At 39.8% G+C, this 20247-nt stretch overlaps 1 protein-coding gene across 5 annotated transcripts in view; it reads left to right on the plus strand.

Annotated features, from left to right (window-relative positions):
- AMBRA1 (autophagy and beclin 1 regulator 1) overlaps positions 1 to 20247 on the plus strand; it is a 128411-nt gene that overhangs the window by 22655 nt on the left and 85509 nt on the right. For all 5 annotated transcript variants that reach the window (XM_059849388.1, XM_059849387.1, XM_059849390.1 and 2 more), the window contains 2 exons: positions 10054 to 10140; positions 14515 to 14697. In XM_059849388.1, coding sequence (XP_059705371.1) covers positions 10054 to 10140; positions 14515 to 14697 — 270 coding nt within the window. The remainder of the gene's footprint in view (positions 1 to 10053; positions 10141 to 14514; positions 14698 to 20247) is intronic.

The following is a 20247-nucleotide window of genomic DNA, read 5'->3' on the forward strand; positions in this document are numbered from 1 at the left end:
AGGAGAGAAAGTCAGAACTCTGTGATATGGGAATGATTTCTGTAAACGTTAGCCAGGACATGTTAAAAGTGAACAAAGACCTTATTTGTTGTCTGTTGTGAGCATAAAGTGAAATGGTAGTCTGAAGGTGACATGAGCATTCAAACATTATAATTAGCACTGTTTATGTGTGAGATGTGCAGGCTGTGGACAAACTTAGTGAGTATTGTTTGTTTGGCCTTTACGAAAACTGGAAAATACAAATTCATTTTATCATGAGACTGTAAACATAGCCTGAGCTGTAGGAGAAGCTGCCTCATATGATAGCTAAATGGTCAGTTGATGCCTATGTGAGCTCTGAGGTAATTACGGTCACCCTTCCAGCTTTGTGGGTTTTTCCCCAGACCAAGCCTACTGTTTCTGTGTGGGCAGGAAAGATTGTTTTACTGAAGTTCTAAAAGTTTGAGCTCTTTAGTATGCTGCTAGTTATGTGGAAAAACATGTGAAAGAAGTGCCTGTTTTCTTGCACAAATATTCCTTCCCCTTCCTTTGCTAGTTTCCTGATTTAAGAATAATGTAATGTTGCTAGAGCCCTATTCTTCTTCACTGAGAGTTGGTGGGCAAGAAGGATGATGCCTTGTGTTTTCCCTTCTTGCAGTAACTGATGGAGGTCACTCCCTGCTGCTGAGTTTCCCCCAGTGCTTTGGAAAGCTGGGCATGTACCTGCAGCATTCGCCAAACTTGCAGAAAGGCATAAGCTGCTGTTTCTTTTTCTTGGCCTGAATTTAAATATGCAGCAATGACTGTAGCAGACTAAAAGAAATTCATTTCCCCATGTTCCTCTTGTAGAAGCTTGACTTGCAAACTAGGCAAGTATAGAAATAACTCCTTCTCAAATACCTTCACAGTATTTTCCCACTTGAACCACTGTCCTTATTCCACCCCTCTTCTTAGTCCAGGCACAGCAATGAGAAGTTTGCCTATAAAAGAAATGGGTAAAATTTGTTCCTCTGCAGTCTCCAGGTAATAGAAACATCTTTTCCTACAAGTGTCTTTTCTGTGGGAGCTGTTCTGGAGTTACACCTGCTGCATTGTGGCATCAAGGAAGTTTACTGAATTTGAATTAAAGTGATGTTTTAGTGAGAATGGAAGAGGTATATGCTTCCAAACAGGCAATTATTTTTGCTTCTATTGACATCTAGAATTGGGTGGGGTTTTGGGGTTTTTTGGTGGCGGTTTTGTGTGTGTGGGGGGGGTTTTTTTGTGGGTTGTGGGGTTTTTTTTTGTTTTAGTTATTTGTGTGGGTAGGTGTTGATTGTTGTTTTTTTGGGCAGGTTTTTTGGTGGGGTTGTTTGTTTTTTTGAGGAATGCATATATAAGGACTGTAGACCAAAGATCTTCAATAAACACAAATTGCTCAGAAGTTTAAAGACAGCTGACTTCAAACAGATTCGAGGATACCATAAAACATATCAGTTCTCAACTTTCCTACAGAGAGGGAAGAAGTGTGAATAGCTTCCCGGTCTTGAAAGCCATCCTTTGTTAGAGTGTCTGTCTCCTCTGTTGTCAGTGCATATTTTCCCTGCAGCCATCCTGTCCAGCTGCTGCAGGGTGGGCAGCATGTCCAGACAGGCTCACTTGACCAGGTACAGTTGCTTGTGTTCTTTTTCCCTATGCCTCTTGAGTTCATGTAATTGTATTCTATCTAAGGGATGATGCTCAGCTTATGATTAATGGAGGTCTGTGACATGCTTAAACTATCTAGCTGTGATTTTTAGAGCTTATAGTCTGGCTTCAGGTAAGTCACATTAAAACAGTGTCTAAGTTTCAATTTGGTTTTAGTGTTTGCCAAGAAACAAGTTTTGGGCAGGCTTCTCAGACCTTCTGTTTCAGATTTTGCTTGCTCATCTAAAAGCTCTCTGCAGCTTTCTTCACTGTGGGAAGGAGCTGGAGATGTTGTCATTGTAGTGTGCCTTTTTATTGTAATACAACCCCATAATTTTTAGATATGTATTCAATTTACGTGTACTTCATGTGTGCACTCACTCTTCATGCTCTTTAGAAATTCTCACAGTGTAGTGTGTCTGGGGACAAAGTGCCTGTGTCAAGTTGTTTGCTTCTTATTACAATAAGAATCTGGGCTGGAGAACTTGCAGTAGGGCAGCATTCATCTAATCTGTGGGCCTGGAGCAAGAGGAGAGAGGGAGACCTGTGATCTGACTCAGTAATACAACTAACCAAAAGAGTGATGACTCTGGATTTCTCCAGTTGAGCTGTTCTGGTCTGTTGAATAGCTAACATGCATTTTAAACATTTTCCACATACATATTTAACTGATTGCACCAAATGGCTGTTTGTGTGATGATGTAAGTGACCTCCTCCCTTGCTCTTCTTGAGAGAGCACCTGCTGAAACTGAAGGCTGTAAATAAACAGGGTTCTTTATCTGCCAGGAAACTGACTCATTTTTCTGCTTGAAATGCATTAGTATGAAATCATTCCCGTCTTTCTGAAGTGGGAAGGCTGGACTAAGTGACTGAACTACCCTGCCAGTCATTTGTTGACCTGACTTTCTTTTTTACTCCAGTGTGAGCAAGAGCATTTTAAAGGGATTGCTTGATTTGTGAGACCTCTGTTTTCACAGCGTTAGAAAGCTATGATAACGGTATGGCTTCTGCCCCCTCAAGAAAGACACCTCCTCTTCAATTCCCTATGGAGAAACATGAGTCGTATGTAATTATCCCAGAAATTGACGCAGATCTGTGTGTGTGGGTAGGCAGAGATTTCTGCTGTCCACAGAGTCTGTGGTCTTGGGAACTCCCAGAACGAGGAGAATTTGAAGGAGTCGTACAGATGAAGGTAGGCAGGAGAGCCCTCAGAAGAGTAAAGCTGTCTGCAGGCTGAGGGAGTTCAGTGTGTTGGCTATGTTCTGGCCATGCTTTTAAACCTTATGATAACTAGAAACCCATACTGTCTAGCTGAATTTCTGGTATAATGGCATGTTGTTGAGGGTCTAGGTGGAGAAATGCGATGTCTCTTCAGTTTGGTGCGGGTACCTGCCCCGTCCTGAGCGCTGGTGTGAAACTGCCACTTGTAGAGCAAAATAGCATGTGCAGTAGCTTGAACTGATTTTTATTTCTTTTCCCCTCCTGCCCCTCAAGCTTTGCCTTTGCAAAATGGAAGTGCAAGATCTTTCATTGTTCTTTTCATGTTGGACTTACTGCCAAAACTAATCAATGCTTCTTGCTGTAGCTGGTCTTGACTTTTTTAATATCTGTCATGGATGTGTGTTCCCTGTTGCTTGTTGAAATGATGAACTAATCAATCCCCAGATGCTGTATGATGAGGACCTCTCCATAATGCTCATTCATATTTTGTTCTGATGCATGGCCTTTTTCAGCAGGTGAAGTAATAGATTAACAGTGCAGCCTTGAGTCTTCTTAAAAGAATCTGTCACTTTCTGTAAGGCGACCCACTTTCCCTGTGATGAGCTCGAAAGTTGCTGTGTAGTTCTTGCAGCACAAGGTGGTAAATGGAAATTGGAGTTCCTAGTCCAAGAGGAGAGGTACAGTAATAGCACAATTCATCATGTGGTATTACTTTCTAGTTACATTGAAGTAACTTTAAAGGGTTAATTAACCATATTTTTCTTGAGACTCTGCTCCCCATCTTCTGATTAGGCGAACTCAGTACCCAGTGCTCATTTCTGCTGTTCAAACTCTTTCCGACACTTCCTTGTTTTGTGTAATTGTGCACTTTTTCTCTGCACTCCTTCCCATGTTGGCTGAAGACCTTAAGTGCTGTCTCTTTTATGAAGAGGAAACAATGACTTTCTGTGATGACTTCTGTCTTATATTAGACCTACTCCTCTGAACAAATCTGCACCTCCAACTGGGAAGGATGTCTTCTCTGTCCCTAGTTGCACCTTCAGAGTTGACACAAGTTGTTTCCCACAAGCAGGCCAAAGTGTTCTACAAAGGCTGTGTTTGGAAGTTTTCTCTGATCACATATTGCATCTTTGGTTTCCCTAAAAAAAGAAAATTATTTTGTAAAGGCTTCTCATTCTATGGAATAACTTGAAAGAAAAGGTGATGAAAAGGATGCCTAACAGGGTTTGGACAGAAAGACAGCCACCAACTCTAGTTCTCACTGAGGATGAGTTGTTTGGCACAGATGTGAACAAGGGGATGGAGAGGCTCACTCCAAACTGTAGAAGTGACTGTTGAGGTTTTAATGAGTAGTGATATTTTCAGATTATTTATCTCTTGCAGATGGTTAGAACTATCTTAAGAAAAGCTCGATCCTTTTGTTTGACTATATTTTCTCTCTTAATCATCTGTTTCTGACCTGTCTTAATCTGGTCTTGATGCCAGGCTAAATATGTCTAACCATAACGATGTGAAAGCTGAAGCAGTCTAGAAATGTTAGCTTAGAGGTATCAGAGCAGATTATGTTAAGAACTTAATTTTAGAACTCATTTTTTCAGGCAATCTTTAGAACTGCATACTGATTGCTTTTTTATTTTGAGCTTGAATGTGAAACTGGTGAAGAGCAATAGTGTTTTTATGTTTGACAAGGATTACAAAACTTTTCTGGAAAATGAAGCTATGGAACAAAATGCTTGATGGTTTCTGCTTACGTGATTTCAATTTGCTGTTTGAAAGTAGGCAACACAATACAGATGTTTGAAATAATTTTTCCTATTCCTCTGAGGAAAGGGAAAGAAAGAATATCCAAGCCAGTGCATTTTGTTGTTAGAGATTTTTATTTAAAATAGTTTTCTAGTGCTCTATCAAGGCTATAATTGATCTCCAGGAATGAATTTGATTCATTTACACTTGAGTTCAAGGTTTGAGGGAGGGTATTGGTCTTATTGGACACTGAAGAACATTCACCTGTTTTCCTGCTTTAGCTTTCTTATTATCTTTAGGTTACTCATTGCCTAGCTGTAAGAGGAAGATGATTGAAGGGAATCTAGATTTAAACAGTTGCTATTCTTTACCTTTTTATGAGAAACCACAGGAGCACATTCACAGGGATGAGTGCTCAGGGGAACTGAGAGCTGGCTGTAAGTTGGAGGGCTGAAAAAGGGATGTGATATATAGTGTGATAATTTTCACCTCCAAATGGGCAGTATGCAGTATAAAAGTCTTTTCAGGGAAGACATAAAGCCAGGGGAGGAAAATCAGAGGCTGCCAAGAGTCGTCAATATACTTTTCCTTCAAAGGATAACTAGGAATTTTCTGTTTAAAGCTCTGCTCAGCTCTGAAGGCTGGGAGTAGGGGAGGGGTAGGTGTGATTGCTGTCCTTAGAGTGCTTCATTTTACTGGTTTGCCCTGGTTGTTGGTGTAGAGCAGCTTAGGAGGATGGCAGCTGACTGAACACCCCTTTGATTCTAAGGAAACAACCTCAGTGCTGTTTGTTAACACCTCCCTTTTTGGGGAAGAAAACCCTTCCCTCAGTGTCTCTTGGAGTAGCGTTACTCAGTAAAGCTCATGCTGTGACAGCAAATCTAAGATGCGGTGTAGGGCTGCATATCCTTAGAAACTATTACTGAAAAGTTACATTTGCTGTGGTTAAGTGTCGTATCAAAGTCTGCTGAAATGAATCACTCTGTCCCAAAAGGTTTTGGTGGTGATGCTCATCCCCGTGGGGAGAATGGGGCTATAGTCCAGTGGCTGATGTGCTATGAGGAGATTGCTTCATGACCTTTTTCCCCTTGAACTGCAGCTTCTGGCATTCAGCTTCATTCCCGAAAATTATCCCTTTTCTGCTTATAATGTCTTGTATCTGTGCACTCTTTCTCTCTCCCTTGTCTATAGGTGTCCTTTAACTTGAAGTCTGCTTCCTTTACCCCCTTGCTAGTGATTGCTGCAGACCTGAGTTAACAGGGCAAGTGTAGAGCAGCAGTTCCAGAGCTGTTGATGTCTGACAGAAAAGGAGCCTGATCTTAATCAGAGAGTTGAGATTTCAATGCTGCTGAACAGAGCCAATTTGTATTCTGTAGTAGTTTTAATAAAAAAAATAAACCCAACAAAAAATACAATCCCCCTCCTTCTAATTTAGCAAGCTGGAACAGAAGCATCTCTTAGGGTGAGCAGAGTTAATTTTCATCATTTGCAGGATTGACTGACAACCTGGAGGATGATAATGGGTGATTTTTTTTTTCCTGGTAAGCGGGGGAAGAGAGTAGAAATTGCAGTTCCTCTGCTAATTCTACTTTATATGTCACTTGTGACAATTTCATATTGTCTAGACAGAGATAGTGGAGCAACTGCTTCCATAGAACCTAGTGTTAGCCTGTTACATATCTGGATAGCAGAAATGGGGGATGTGGGAGAGGAGGAGGTTGCTGTAAGCTGCAGAAAGGATTCAGGAGTCAAGCATGATCTGCTGAAATGTTTCAAAAGGAGATGCAAGTAATATGTATTTCTCTTCTCTCTTTTCATGCTTCTCTGTTGAAAACTTAAATGTTTAGTGGCTAACACTTTATGGCAACAGCGCTACTTCTCTTCATCCATGGGTTATCTTTGTCCTTTAGCAGAATTGCTCCCAACCTTACATTTGCTGTGGTAGGATATTGGGCTACCTTAAACTTTGACTTTACTGAAAAAAAATAGTCTGTGTCTCTTTTGGGATTTCAGGTGCCAGAAGCTATGAGTGTGACACCAAAGACTTGGCAGAATGCAGCATGACTTACTTTAAGAACATTTATCTGCACCTTCCTGAGGGACAGTAGGTTACATTACCAGTGACACAGATGAGACACTTTGATGATTATAGCAGTGTATCTATTATTGACCCCATTTGACAGTACTAAATGCATTTGGATTTGTAACATTGGGACTCAAGGGCTAAGTCTAGAATGAGTTAGTTAAAAATGGATTTTATTTGTGCTTAGTACTCTGTCTCAGCACAGGTATTGTTATTCTTTGGAGCATTAAGCAGAGATGGTCTGTCTGGATCTCTTGAGCTTGCTTGTTGCCTTGGTTTGGATTTTTTGCCTGTTATATGTATTTATATCTTTCTGTTCATTGCTCAGTGATCTGAGAGGGCACAGTTGTAGGATAATTAACTACTAATCAGACTTAAAATCTCCTCTGGTTTTTTGCAGTTACTGTTAACTGAAATAATGATCTTTGTCCACATGATCTGAATGTGGCCTTAGTATGTGGCCTGTGTGCCTCAATGTGAGATAGTACAGGAGCTGGATTTGTTCTTGGCAGGCTTGGAAGGCTCTACTGGAAAGGCCATCTTGACTGAGACCATTCAACTCTGACAGTGCAAGCTCGGAGGGGGTTCTGGGGAATGTATTTAATGGAGTGTTTGTAATACTGTTCCTTACAACCCAGTAACTACTGGTCTTCCAAGGGAGCCCTTCTGGTGAAGGAGATGCTCCTGCTATAGCACCTTCTGTTGCTGCATGGGATGGAGTTGCAGCCTGTTCAGGTAATGTCACAGAAGCCTGGAGGAAGTCTCTTTACCTGGACACTTGGCCATCCTCTGGCTCAGGCAGCTGTTGGTTACTAAGGTAACCTGTACCCATTCTCATCTGAGGTGCCAAGTACCTGCTATAGCAAGACTCTTCAAATATATATTTCAAGAATCTGTTGCAGTGTAGTGGTGAGAATTATAGATTCCTGAAAGTGCTGTTCCAAAGCCAAGCAGAGGGCCTCCTGGCAGACCCACACCAATTTACAGTGATGTGTGCCCTGCTCCTGCACCCTTGTGGTGTTCAGCATAGCTGCTGGATGCTTTCTGAAGGTGATCCCTCAAAGTCAATTATCATCTTAGGCAGCTGCCAGTTTTTCTAAAGGTGAGAAGAAAAATATGGGTGGAGAATACCAGAAAACTTCTAATAGTGTTTGCTAGGCTGTGCAGCATGTACTGGTCATCTTCCCTTGTGGCTTTGATTTTACTGTGTCACTTAGTGGACCGATACTGAAGGGCTGGGAAAGGAGGTGGGATGTGTAGTGTGTAGGCATCAAGACTTTTTACAGGGTTGAGTTTGATGATTATTTGTGTGTACATATTATCAGAACACCATAGGCATTGCTCACACTAGGAGGAAGCTGCTGTTTCTGTTTCAGGTTGTGACCCTGTCAGAATCTGCATGCTCTGGAAGCTCTTTCTCCTTGACTAAGTCCAGTGGTCAGGCAAGGTGTTCCAGTAGGGTGGCAGCCTTGGCATATCCACATTGCATGCAAAATGCTGGTTTTGGAGCAGCTTAGAAAAGCAGATTTCTCAAAAGCATGTTGCTATTGCAGTAGCAGTAACCTAGCCTCAGAGCCAGTGGTTTAGAAGGGACCAGCTGCCTGAGTAGGTAGAATATCCCTTCTGCTGATTTTAATCTGTCTACCTTTCCCCTAGAAGGAATTAAAGCAGTTTATATGTGATGCAAGTAATAGGTGTACCTGTATAGCTCATAGGTATAGAACTTCATGCATACCTCATAAACACTGTTCTTTCTGGATTGCTTGCTTTTTGCACATATGTAGTTGGAGCAGAAGGAAGGGTTTGTTAAGACAGAGTTAAAGTATAAGGACTTTATGAATCTCTTGGTTACCCAAGATATCTGGCAGTATTGAATGTTAGAGCTTTTGACTCAATAAGCTAGAAACCAGGAGAATTAATTAAAACTCAAAGTTTGAGAGATTTAATAAGTGTTCTTGAATAAGACAAATGGTTGCCAAACAACTTTGTGCTAGAAAGGACAGGATTTCTTGCCTTATGCATAGTCCCAGTGCCTTGCAGCAAGTTTCTCAAGCTGACGCACACCTTTCCAACTGGGAAGCTGAAGCAATCTCTTGCTGTTTTCTGTAGTCTAGATCTATAATGTAAATTGAAGTATTTTTTTTTAATTGCTGGAAGACTGTAAACATTTTTCTTGAGATCCTGATGGGTAGGCTTCTGCTAGGAAAAAAGACGTCTCATTTTCAATTCTGCTGTCTTTATGTGGCTAGAAATGGGAGATTGGGTGTGGATTTTATCTGGTCCTTCTTCCTGCTTCCTGTGTTGGTACTGGCTGTCCTGCACTGCAAAGGCTAATGGATTATTATGGGTGTGGGGCTAAAGATTCAAATCTTTCTCAACAGCTGTGTGAGTGAGTAGAACAGATGTGGTGTTGGACCTCTTTGACTTTCAAACCACAACCACTTTCGTTAAGTTACAGGCTAGAAAACAAAGTTTTGCAGGAGTTCTGAGGTAGAAAGACTTGAAAGGGACCTTAGCAATCTTATAAACATGAGAGTAGTTTTTTCCACTTTCTGTACCTGCTCCGAATCATCTCTCTTGTGTTAATTTAATGGTTGCAGCAGGCCATGAATCAGTCTTGAAACAGTGCTGTCCTCTGGTTTATGACAGAAGCTAGACAGAGGTGCACGTAGAAGCCAGGGTGGGGGACATGTTCCTGCTATATACTTTGGATTCTGCTGCCTTCATGACTCAGTCTCACTTCTTGTATATCCAGGCTGTCTGGCTGCTTTTGCATACATTTATTTCTTGAGTGAATATTTGGTATCTCTCCCTGTGGCTGATTACAATATAGAGGAAAAGAACATTTTTAATTTTTGTGGTTTTGTAAAAACCTCTCTTTCAGAAACTGAAACTAAGATTCAAGATCTTACTATGGATAGACACGAGTGGTGCCCTTAAAGTCCACATGTTAACATGTGTGTTCTTTGTCCCCTGCTCCCTGGCCCATTCCATTTGTAGCAACCTCTGAGTAGGTAAGAATCTGACAGATGGCCAATGCAGTGGTAGTGTTTATGGACCTAATACATTGGGATTTGTCTCCAGAGAAGTGACATCTACCTCTTTCTCTTGGAACTTTGAAGCGGCTATGGGACCACTCTTCTTCCTTACCTGAGGTGTTCTTTCTCCTGTGCAGTGAGAATATAAAACTTTGAATACCTGTGTGGTGAAAACACTTATGCCATCAGTGAGTGGTTCAGTATGTTGCAGAATTCTCTGCGCTAGTGAAAGAAATAGTCTTAAGAGGTTTCAGAAAGTAGGTCATATATAGGAGGGATGTTCCTGAATGGTCTTTGATGTTGTAATTTGTTTTTCCTTTCTAGGAGGTTGCTGGAGTCTTCTCTCATTTCATTATCTCGCTATGATGGAGCAGGATCCCGGGAACATCCAATCTACCCAGATCCAGCCAGGTAAGATCTAAATGCAGTCTAAAGGCATTTAAGTTTTACATGCAAAAGCATGACTTCAGCATAACTCACTGAAACCTCTGGCAATGGTTCTAATATTGGGCTTATCTCCTTCTTAATGATTTGCTGTGGGGAAAGAGCAAAACAAGTGAGCAGATGCTCTTAAGTCTGGGGGAAGTGAGGAAAACAGGAAGGAATTACCATCAAAGTAAACACATAAGAATTCATTAAATCATTTGGGACGGAGAACACTAGGTGGCAAACAGGTCCAACAGTAAATGAGCTGTATCAATATATTAAAAATCTCTTTTGAAGAAAAATTAATTAAAAAACAAATAATCTCGAATGCAGTAAAGGGAATTAGGAGCTAGTGTGAGCAGACAACGTGCTTAGAAGCATGAATTGCATAAATGTATCTGTGCAAGAGCGAGCATAGCCAGAAGGTTATGTATACTTAACTGAGAACAAAATACTGACAATTATTTTTGAAAAGTCATGAATCATTGACATTAGGCATAGAAACACCTGTAGTGCTGCTTAATCTTCAAAAGAGGTGGGAGTGTTTCAGAGGACTAGCAAAAGCAAATGTGGCAGTTATCAAAAATGGAAAGAAATGATCTTTGCAGTTTCTATTTAGTGTATTAAGAAAGCAACAGATGGGATAATGTGGCCCAAAGACTCTGTCAGAAGAAATGATAGAATCGTGAACAGCAAGCGGCTTTGGAAACTTTCAAAGAATAAATCATGACAAATAAGCTTTCTTTAGATGGGTTTAGGAAAGCTATGAATGAGGAAATTCAGTAAGTGTGAAACGTATCTGATTTAGCCTTTTGGGGAACCTCTTGCATTGCTGTGTGAATTGAAGGCTACTAGGATTTATCATAAAGAAGAGTACAAGAATCCACTGAAAATTAAATCTTGAGTTGCTGAAGGAGGTTTCTTGTTTTATGAGGTTTGATGGGGGGCATTGTTTTCTTCATCATGAACCACAAAATTTGCATTTTTATACAGATAATACTCTTAAGGACAAATTCTGAAGTAAAAGGCTGTTTTGCAAATTGGCCAAATGGTACAATTATGTTTTGGTAAATAACTCCTTGCTAACTGTCTCTGTAGATAAAGTCTTGTAGAGGTGAAATCTTGTACTTGGCTTTTTTCCATTTATTGTGAAGAAAGTTGCCTTGTAAAGTTAATTCAAAGGCTTAGGAATGATGTAAACAAAACTGTAGTGAAGTGAAAGCAAGGTGGAGTATGCTGCCTGTATATAAGATGCTTGGGAAACCAACCTAAGTGACTACTGAAGGTCTTGGCAACTGCATGTCAGAAATGGTGATAAATGTAAAAGCTTCTAAAAGGCACTTGGCTAAATGGCCGGGAAAGGGATTGGTTTACCTGGAAAGAGGAATATTATATTTTACAAATGTTAATTTAAAGCTAGTATTACATTCAGGTTAATTTTTGAGTGCAAAAAACTGCTTTATTGCTGGAAGTGCACCATTCCTTGTTTCTGGAACGTTTCTGCTTGTCCAAAGCAGGCAGATTGATTGATTGAGCAGAGATTTTAAGATCTCATTCTAGCTGTCTGGGAGCTGCCTTTTAAAAGAGAAAAGGAGGGCCTGCCTAGGTATCTGAATTTTGTTTTCCCCTTCCCCTTAAATGTCTCCTGTGATGAAGCTCAATGAAATGTATTAAAATGGATCAATACCTGAGTCATTTCCTAGCATAAGGGGCATGGTCAAAAATATTTTTCTACTTACAGCCATTTTAGAACTGATGCAGTGCTCTTCATGTGATGGTTTAAGTGGTTTTAGGTTGTGGTAGAAGCTATAGTAGCTTAAATTTATAAAAAGCTTTGGAAGAAAAGTCCAGTTTCAAAACTCTTGTAAGAGGGTTAATTTGTTCTGGTAAATATCACTGTCCTTTTCAGAGGATGAGATTCATGGAGGCGTGATCAGTACCAGCTAGAAGTTTGAGTGGGATAGGATTGGAGTCTTCCACCATAAACCTTACTGGTGTGCTGGGCTAGTAGGATATTTTTAACTGTCCCTTTAAATACTTGGAAGTTTGAAAAGTGATTAAAAGGAGTGTTAGTGCATTTTGAAGGGTTTTATGGTAGCATCATAAGTTCCAAATGTGAAGCTATGTCTTTGAGAAGTTAAATAACAAGGTGGAAAAGTGAGACAAAGGTGAAATAAACACATCTGTGTATATTAATAAACATCTATATGTGTCTCTGTGTGTTTATGTGTTTTAAATATATATTAAATATATATACCTCCTTAGGACCATGCTGTCTCCAATGGAGTGTCTTTTTAAAGAGTACATAAGCTGCATGATCTGAAAAATTTATTTTTGGAGCGCGTGTATGTATTAGTTTTGTTTCTGCATTTACTGTCTGTAATGGTGCTACATTTGAATAACCTAGGTCAGCAGTGAGGCGGGGAGAATATTTTTTGAAGTTCTCTCAGATTTAGAATGAATATTCTGATGTAGACTGCAGCAGTATTTTTAGTGGCCTTGATGAACTTCTCTAAGGTCAGCTTGGCTGTTCTGTCATTCTCCACAGTTTCCATATGTACTGGGCTCAGAAAATAATCTGCTGAAGAATTAAATTAGGCTGTCATCAAAGAACACCTACAATAATTGTTTTTTAAAATAGAAATACTCATAAGAATTATATATGCTCCCAGACTCCATATATATATGCATTTTTGTACATATATATATATGTATATGTATAAAGCATCACAAGGTGTTCGTTGGATATATCTCTAGAAAAAAATGTAAGCATCTAGAAAGTATTTTATTCCTTACACCTTTCTCTGTGTGTATCAGACTTAAGCTTCTTGTGTTGTCTTTGGAGATGTTTTTCACAGTCTATTCAGGGCACTCACCATATGCTGTCAGGAAGCTGAATCTGACATCTTGTCATTGACTGTGGCCACTCTTTATTGCCTACTCTTTCTTCTAACAGGCATCACCATGTTTTTTCTTCTGGTGTCCTGCATAATTTTAGAAGACTGCTAAACTCATTCTTCATATTCTTCTTTAAAATTCTCCCTTGGTGTGATATTAGGGAAAAGTTTCAGTGGTTATACTGCTGGACTGCTGCGACCACTGTTCATGTTTTCCAGCGTTTGCCTTGTTCCCGTGTTTCTTTTTTTTTCCTCTGTACATATTTTGATGTAGATTTTTTTTAGGCATGCTCAGAGGCTTTGACTTATGGAGAAGTCCAGAGAAGAGAGCAGCTCCTCATTTATTAATGTGCATCTGTAATGCCTTGCTTTTTTGTATTTGGCCTATTAAGTCTTCCAGGGAGTAGAGAGAGGTGATGAGTTTGTCCAGCAAAGCCTTCTTCTTTATGTAGGCATGAACAGGTTTAACTCATTAAACAGTGCATAAAAGATTCAGGAAGAATCAAGCTGAGTGTATTGTTCCTCTTACCCTTTTGATGCTTATTGGCTTAAGTTTTAACACCCCTGAACCTGTAATCTGCCTCCTAAACTTGTCCTCCCCCCCAGTTTAGAATTCATGTCTAACCAAATAAGGCTAATGAAATGATAAATCAAGCATCTGAGGTGTCTGGATTTTAACACTGAGTAAGCATGTCGCAGAAAGCATGTGAGGAGCTGTGGATATACACAGGGTGGGAAAAGAGAGTATGTGTTCACCTGTCTCAAGAGAGTAATACTGGTGTGTGATAGCTGGCACAAACAAATGCTGGGTTATGCATGAGAGAGAATTAAGAGTTAATTACAGAGGAAAGGTTTCCTTTCAGGTGGGGTGCAAGGCTTTTAAAATTCCACTTAAAATATACCTAGTGGATCTGATAAAATTGCCACTATATAAAATCCCTACTGTTTAGATTACAAAGTAGTTAAAGATGTGAAACTTTTTTTCTCCTGCTTGATATTCTGTGGTACTCCCTAACTACCATCAAAACAACAGCACCTTCCTTCAGTGTTTATTTGATCGGTGCTGCTGTTTGGCATTGCAGGCAGAATTCACATTGAAACTGGGCTTGGTTCTTATAAGTGATGCTTGCCGAGCATACTAGTGTGAACCGGTAATAAATGAATCAGTGAGCTTCAGAGAGGACTGAGAAGCAAATTTCTCTCTTCTGTGGATGAGCTTTTTGTCTGTAGGTACTATGTGGTGTTTCTGTTTGCAAAGGGGATCATGTGGGAGTGTAGCATATAAAGGGAAAATTACTTTTCCTTGCTTTCAGTATTAAATCTATTTTACGGATAAAATGCATACAGTCAGCCTTGTGATAGGCTGGTACTGGCCTGGCACTTGCAGTTCAAAAGGAAAAATAGGACTGGCTGTCATTCTATGCTTATGTAATGAGTATTTGTGTATCTTTTTCTTGCTCAGGTTGTCTCCTGCTGCATATTATGCCCAGAGGATGATCCAGTATCTTTCTCGGAGGGACAGTATTCGACAACGCTCTATGCGATATCAGCAAAACCGTCTCCGCTCTTCCTCCTCCTCTGCTTCCACTTCAGAGAACTCAAGCCCATCTGTGGAGGGAAATGATCTGGAATTTGAAGATTTTGAGTAAGTGTGTGTGCTGCCTAGCCCTCTTGCCTTGCCGCTGTTGTCAGCACAGGACTGATTTCTGGTTCCCCACTGTTTATCAATCAAAGACACCTTAGGCTTCTTGTAGGAACAGGTTAAGTAATTCAATCAATCATTAGAGCATTGATTGCTAGAAATAGGTCTTGTAATTTCTGTTATGAAAATTAAGGATGTTGTAGGCTACCTTCAACACATTAGGTATCTCAGCCACATTTAGAAGACTGGTTAAATAAAGAAAATGAGAATCTTTTTCTCGAGTGAAACAGGGAACCAAGAGTTTTACTAGAGTTGTCAAATCTTGAGACAGAACAAGAGTCACTAAGAGGCTTTGCAAGACTTAGTTCATTGGTCTAAGGCTATAGGAGACAGACGAACATGTCCTGTAGTTTTTTCTTGCTTTATCTCTGTAGCTTTGTCAAATTAGATGACATTCCTGGAATTGAGGTTTTTTGGCTTGGTTTGGGATTTTTTTAAAATTTGGTGATTGTCAATCTGTGTTAAGGCTTTGTTTTCTGTAAGGAGATAGAAAGGCCTCTTGTGTTAAAGTGAGGAATGGATCTGCATCCAAACTTTAGAAGAATATTCCTGTTAGCCACTGTATTTCCTTCTGAGGGGTTCTGCTGACGAACTTTTAAAATTTGTTCTCCAGCATCTGCTTTTGGACTTCCAGTGATATGCAGTGTAGTCCCAGCAAAAAGTTTATTGCAAACCCTTTCTAATAAATGTAAGAGTATAGTAATATATTCTTTAGATGGCATGTAGACCAAAAGCACAGGAATTTAGATTAAAATCCATTCTAGCAGCAAAAAGGCTATAACCTTTTTAGACTGTCTTCAGTAATTTCCTTTTAAATATGGGATTTTTCCTGAGTAGCCTTAAGTATTTCACTGAATTTTCTCCCATTTGTGTATACTGCAATTAAAACATAGGATAATTCTGAGCATGGTTGTAGAAGTAGTCTGTGGTTATACTGTAGTATAGTAGGGTGGTGTGTTTGATGGGAGCTGTGAACTCCTCAAAAAATCTAGGTTGTTAAGTTGCAGCTGCCAGCAAAGGATGCTGTGAACTTCCCTATTATTTTAATTTGCGCATTCACTTCTGCAGTGGCACATACTTGAGATGACATGTTATTAAAGCTCCATGTCCTTTGTTTCAGGATGAAATCCCTTTCTGAAGGACACTAGTCACACTAGCTATTTCCAAAAGAAAGATATTAATCCCTTTCAAACTTTCAAGTGGTGGTAGACTATTTTTTTCTTAGAAAGTTGTTCTGTGAAGCTGTCATTTCATGCTCCAGCAATTGAATATTCTGAAGTACAGGGTCAGAGAATTGTCTTTCCCTCTCATTGTGGCTTTGTTTGTGTAAAATGTAAATGAGGGCAGATAAGCTATTAGGCAGTGACTCTTCTGCATTTTCTCAAGCATTCTTGTGGTCTGGAAGAGCAGAGATACAGTGGCTGCTGGGCCTGTTTTTGTGAAGTGGGTGTGTTGCAAGCATAGACCTTACTATTTCCATTATTCCATTTCATTTGTCTGGGGCAGCTTGTTCTGCTGGAGAAGTAAAAGATGGTGTGTTCTTTGTCCACAGAGCCAGGCAAATGCCTGTAGAGAAGTGTGTACCCCTGCAGATAATGTTCACACAGTAAGAGCACCCAGTCAGGGAAGCAATTCAATCAGCCATACTAAGGTTGTCTTTCATTTCATACTGAGCAAAAAGAAGTGTTTATTCCTTAAAGTGCAGTGCCTGAATTTGTTGGTTGAATATTTCATATTAAATTCTGCTCTGTGCTTTCAAGACCTGCTGTCTTTTTACTTCTCTGCTTCATTATTTCTCTTGGCTGATTAGAGAGGGCTGCTGTGCGGGGGTCCTTAGAGCTGGAACTTCTCGTGACTCATTTGATTTCTTCTGCTGAGACTTCACAATTAAATGTCTTACAGAGTTCTTGCTTTTCCTTTTGGCTCCTGTATCCCTCCTTCCTTGCTTGTTCACCTGTGCAGTCATTTATTGCTTCGTGGATGATTTTTCTTGTTGTGGTTTAGATGCTCTGACTTCCCTTTGTCTCCAGATTTGATATAGGGAAGGGTGTTGCTGATGTGTCTAGCTGTCTGCAGCTCATGCTTTTCTCCTGAAATACAGGGAATTTTTTTTCCATAAAAGCCAGAAAATTGCCTTGGTACTTAATCTTTCTAATCTGGCTAATATAATTGATAAATAATCTCTTTGTTTCACAGAGATAAGGAGAAGGATGTAAGGGACATTAAACACCAGTACATTTTACTGTGCATAGAGCACTGGGCAAGGAGTGAGTCCTGTGCTTGTGCAGGATGCCTGGGAGATAAGCCTTCCTCTGCTTTCCTATTTTTTGGGATTCAGAGACTTTTTCTCTTCAAAAATTCATTTTGTCTTTTTTTTCAGTTTTCTTTACCAATTGGCCTAGTAAGGGAAGAGCTGGGCCTATGTACTGTTTTTGTGCTTATGGCCTCTAAATTTAAGTTAAAGTCTCTCCTGCGTCTCAGTCAGGGGTGAATTCATTCATAAATACATTTCATTTGTGATGACAATAGAAGTAGTGTTGGTATAAGAATCTGAAGTAGTGTTTTTTATAGGTGTTAGTAATATCCTTCTTTTACACCAGCTTTTATGGACAGTAGAGGAGGAGGGAGACACACTATACCTGTGTTTTTCAGTCTAATAAGATGTGCTCCCTGTGTTTAACCTGTCACTGTTGTCATCTTACTGCTTATTGAATGCAACTGTCAACTGTAAACTTAGTCATGTCTACATAAAAGCATTTAATACAGTTTGTAATGTATAGACAGATTGTAATATTAGGTTATTGCCAGATAGATTGATATGAGTGGGTTTTAAGGTTAGCTTTAGTAGAATCCTAAGCTAAAATGAAAAGAATTCCTGAGTTGTGGAATAAGAACCTCTGAATAAAGAATGACATCATTTTAGTCTTCCAGCATAACTGGTAAAAATAAATTCTTTATAGACAAATTATACATGTTGAACTTTGTAATTTCGAGTACCTCATGTTTGCATCACATAGTAAATTGAGATTTTTAAAGCTAAACTATTTTGACTTTTTCAAGAATTTTTATTTGATCTCTTCTATAGACTTCCTTTAGTCTAAAACAGCTTTCTGATGTTGAAGACTGTGGGTGATGCTTCTAGGACTCCTTAGATAGTGCAACTCTCTTATTTCATTTGTAGTTCTGAATTTGTCCTCATAATAAGAATGTGAAGGTGTTTCTGGAAGTGAATTTTGGCCATCTATGTCCCTTTTTGTCTGAAGTAACTATGGGAACAAATACAGAAATAGAGGTTTGTTTCATCTGTCAGACTGAAAAGCAGATATGTAGGACAGTGTACCAGCTCTTAAAGCCTGAGTCAAACCCTTCACTACAGTTCAAAAAAGGTTTTCAAGCTAAGGCTAAAAGGTGGGACTGTGGCTGACTCCTCTGTCTACTTTTGAGAGTGGGCTGCCTGACAGAATATAGATAAGAAGGAGCTTGGAGATTACACTATTTTCATGTCTCCAGCTTTTCCCTGTTCTGTTTTATTCCTTCTCCTTCCCTAGGAGGAGAAGGAATAAAACAGAATAAAGAGGGTTTTATTCCTTCTCCTTCCCTAGGAGGAGAAGAAGTAAAACCCTAGGAGGGTTTGTGCTGCCATGGATGCAGTCAGTTGTGCCATTGTCACAGGCTAGGAAGGTCTTTATTGTGTCTCTTTAACAAGATGGGCTTTACCTTACAGGTCTGAAGTCTTGTTTTAGTGCTTCATCTGTTTAATTTCTTTTGAGACAACACGAGCATCCAGACAGAAAATATGAGAACTGTAGGCACTGTTTTACTGAGACACTAATGGACCTTCTAGTTTTGTTGGAAGCAGGCTCTTGCTTTGCAAAGATGAATAATCACTTAGGGAAAGCTTACAAGATTCAGAGTGATGTTATTTGGCTTTGTTTGTCACTTTAAAATCCTTTTGTTGAAGGTATGTTCTGGACCAAGAGTTGTGGTTTCTCGAATGGGCATCTTGCAAGGGTCTCCTCTTAAGTGCATGAGATACATGAGTATCCATCATACTTGCTTCCTGCCATTTTTGGTTGGTTTATTGACACAGTCTTGGCAAGAGCTGCCAAATTGAAGTTCTTCCAACAGCTTCTTGTCTTGAAAGGTTCTAAGATCGCAACCTGCCAGCCAACTGCCACTGTATTAAAGCTGCAAGTCTTACTTCCAGTGTCTTGTGTGTAATTTTCATTCATTTTGGAGAATAGTGTGGTAGATTCTTTTTGACTTCTTTTGTAGGTGAAATGTTTGGTTTGGGAGTCTGGTTTATGTCATAGTTAGTGCTCCACTTCCAGCTGGCATTCTGGTTTAACTTTTTGTGTTAAGAAGAAAAGTGCATGTCTGATTAGACATTTGTGTGAGATATCCAGGCAATCACCCTTCTTTTGGAAAGTCTTCATTTAAAGTATATTTTGTTGTTAGCTTCTTTAGAAACCTCGACTGGGGCACTAATACTTGGCAATATTACTTAGTAACTGTCTGGATGCAATCATGTCTGAACTAACAGAAAGCACTGCGATAGAAAAGGGAAGACAATGGCTGTGGCAATGTGGTTACTCAGTGGTGTGGATTTGGGTAGAAGGTTGGGTTTTGGATTCCGTTCTCTGTATTGCTCCTCAAGTGGAATGATTGAAGTGAGTTTAGAGCAGGGATTTGTGTGTCATGGTGAGAATAAGGATGTGGTTTCCTTGATGACTGACACAGAAAAATTTTGGAGAGTTTGAGTGAAGGGAGAGATTGGAGATTGCCAGTTGAAATAGCTTCTGAAATAACTTCTTCTTACCCTTGTGACAGAAGTCCATGTGTGTGTTTAATTCCAGTCTCTGCCTTTTTAGTCTGATTGTGTATCACTGATTGCTAGAGACACAGTGCAATGGGAGTAACCTGTAGCAGTGCAATCATTTCACTGTGCACCTTCTTCCCTTAGCACACCAACTATTAAGAGCACATGGGTAGAACTTGGACTCTTTTTGTAAAGTCTTGGTCTTTACTGCCCTCCTTTGCAGCTGTCCACCATGCACTCATTTATTTCAGTGTTTTTTTTCCTATCTGGCAACCTTCATTTTCTGCAAAAGAAACTTCTTCAAATAGTAGCCAGGTTTTCTTGTCAAGAGAGAGGAGAGATTGGAATTATTAAAGCTTTTTTGTGACACTTTAAATAAATCTAGAGCTTTTGATCTGCAGCTCCAGAATGCTGAGACAAGCCCTATAATTGTGGAGAGAGAAGCATGAGGAATCCCAGAGGTAAAGAAAGAGGTTTACTTTCTTGGGGGTCTGTAGGTTGATGGTATGCCAAGTGTTAAGCTCTCATAGGACATAGTGAAAGTGGATAAGAGAGATGACTTGATCAGTGGTTGTTGTAGAGATAGTGGTATCATATCCAAACCACATGATTTCTAAAAGCAATTAGGGTGGAGTTTTTCATTTTTCTCCTTGCCATCCTGATGTTTACATCTG

This window comes from Haemorhous mexicanus, chromosome 6 (genome assembly GCF_027477595.1).
Source record: "Haemorhous mexicanus isolate bHaeMex1 chromosome 6, bHaeMex1.pri, whole genome shotgun sequence".
NCBI lineage: Eukaryota > Metazoa > Chordata > Aves > Passeriformes > Fringillidae > Haemorhous > Haemorhous mexicanus.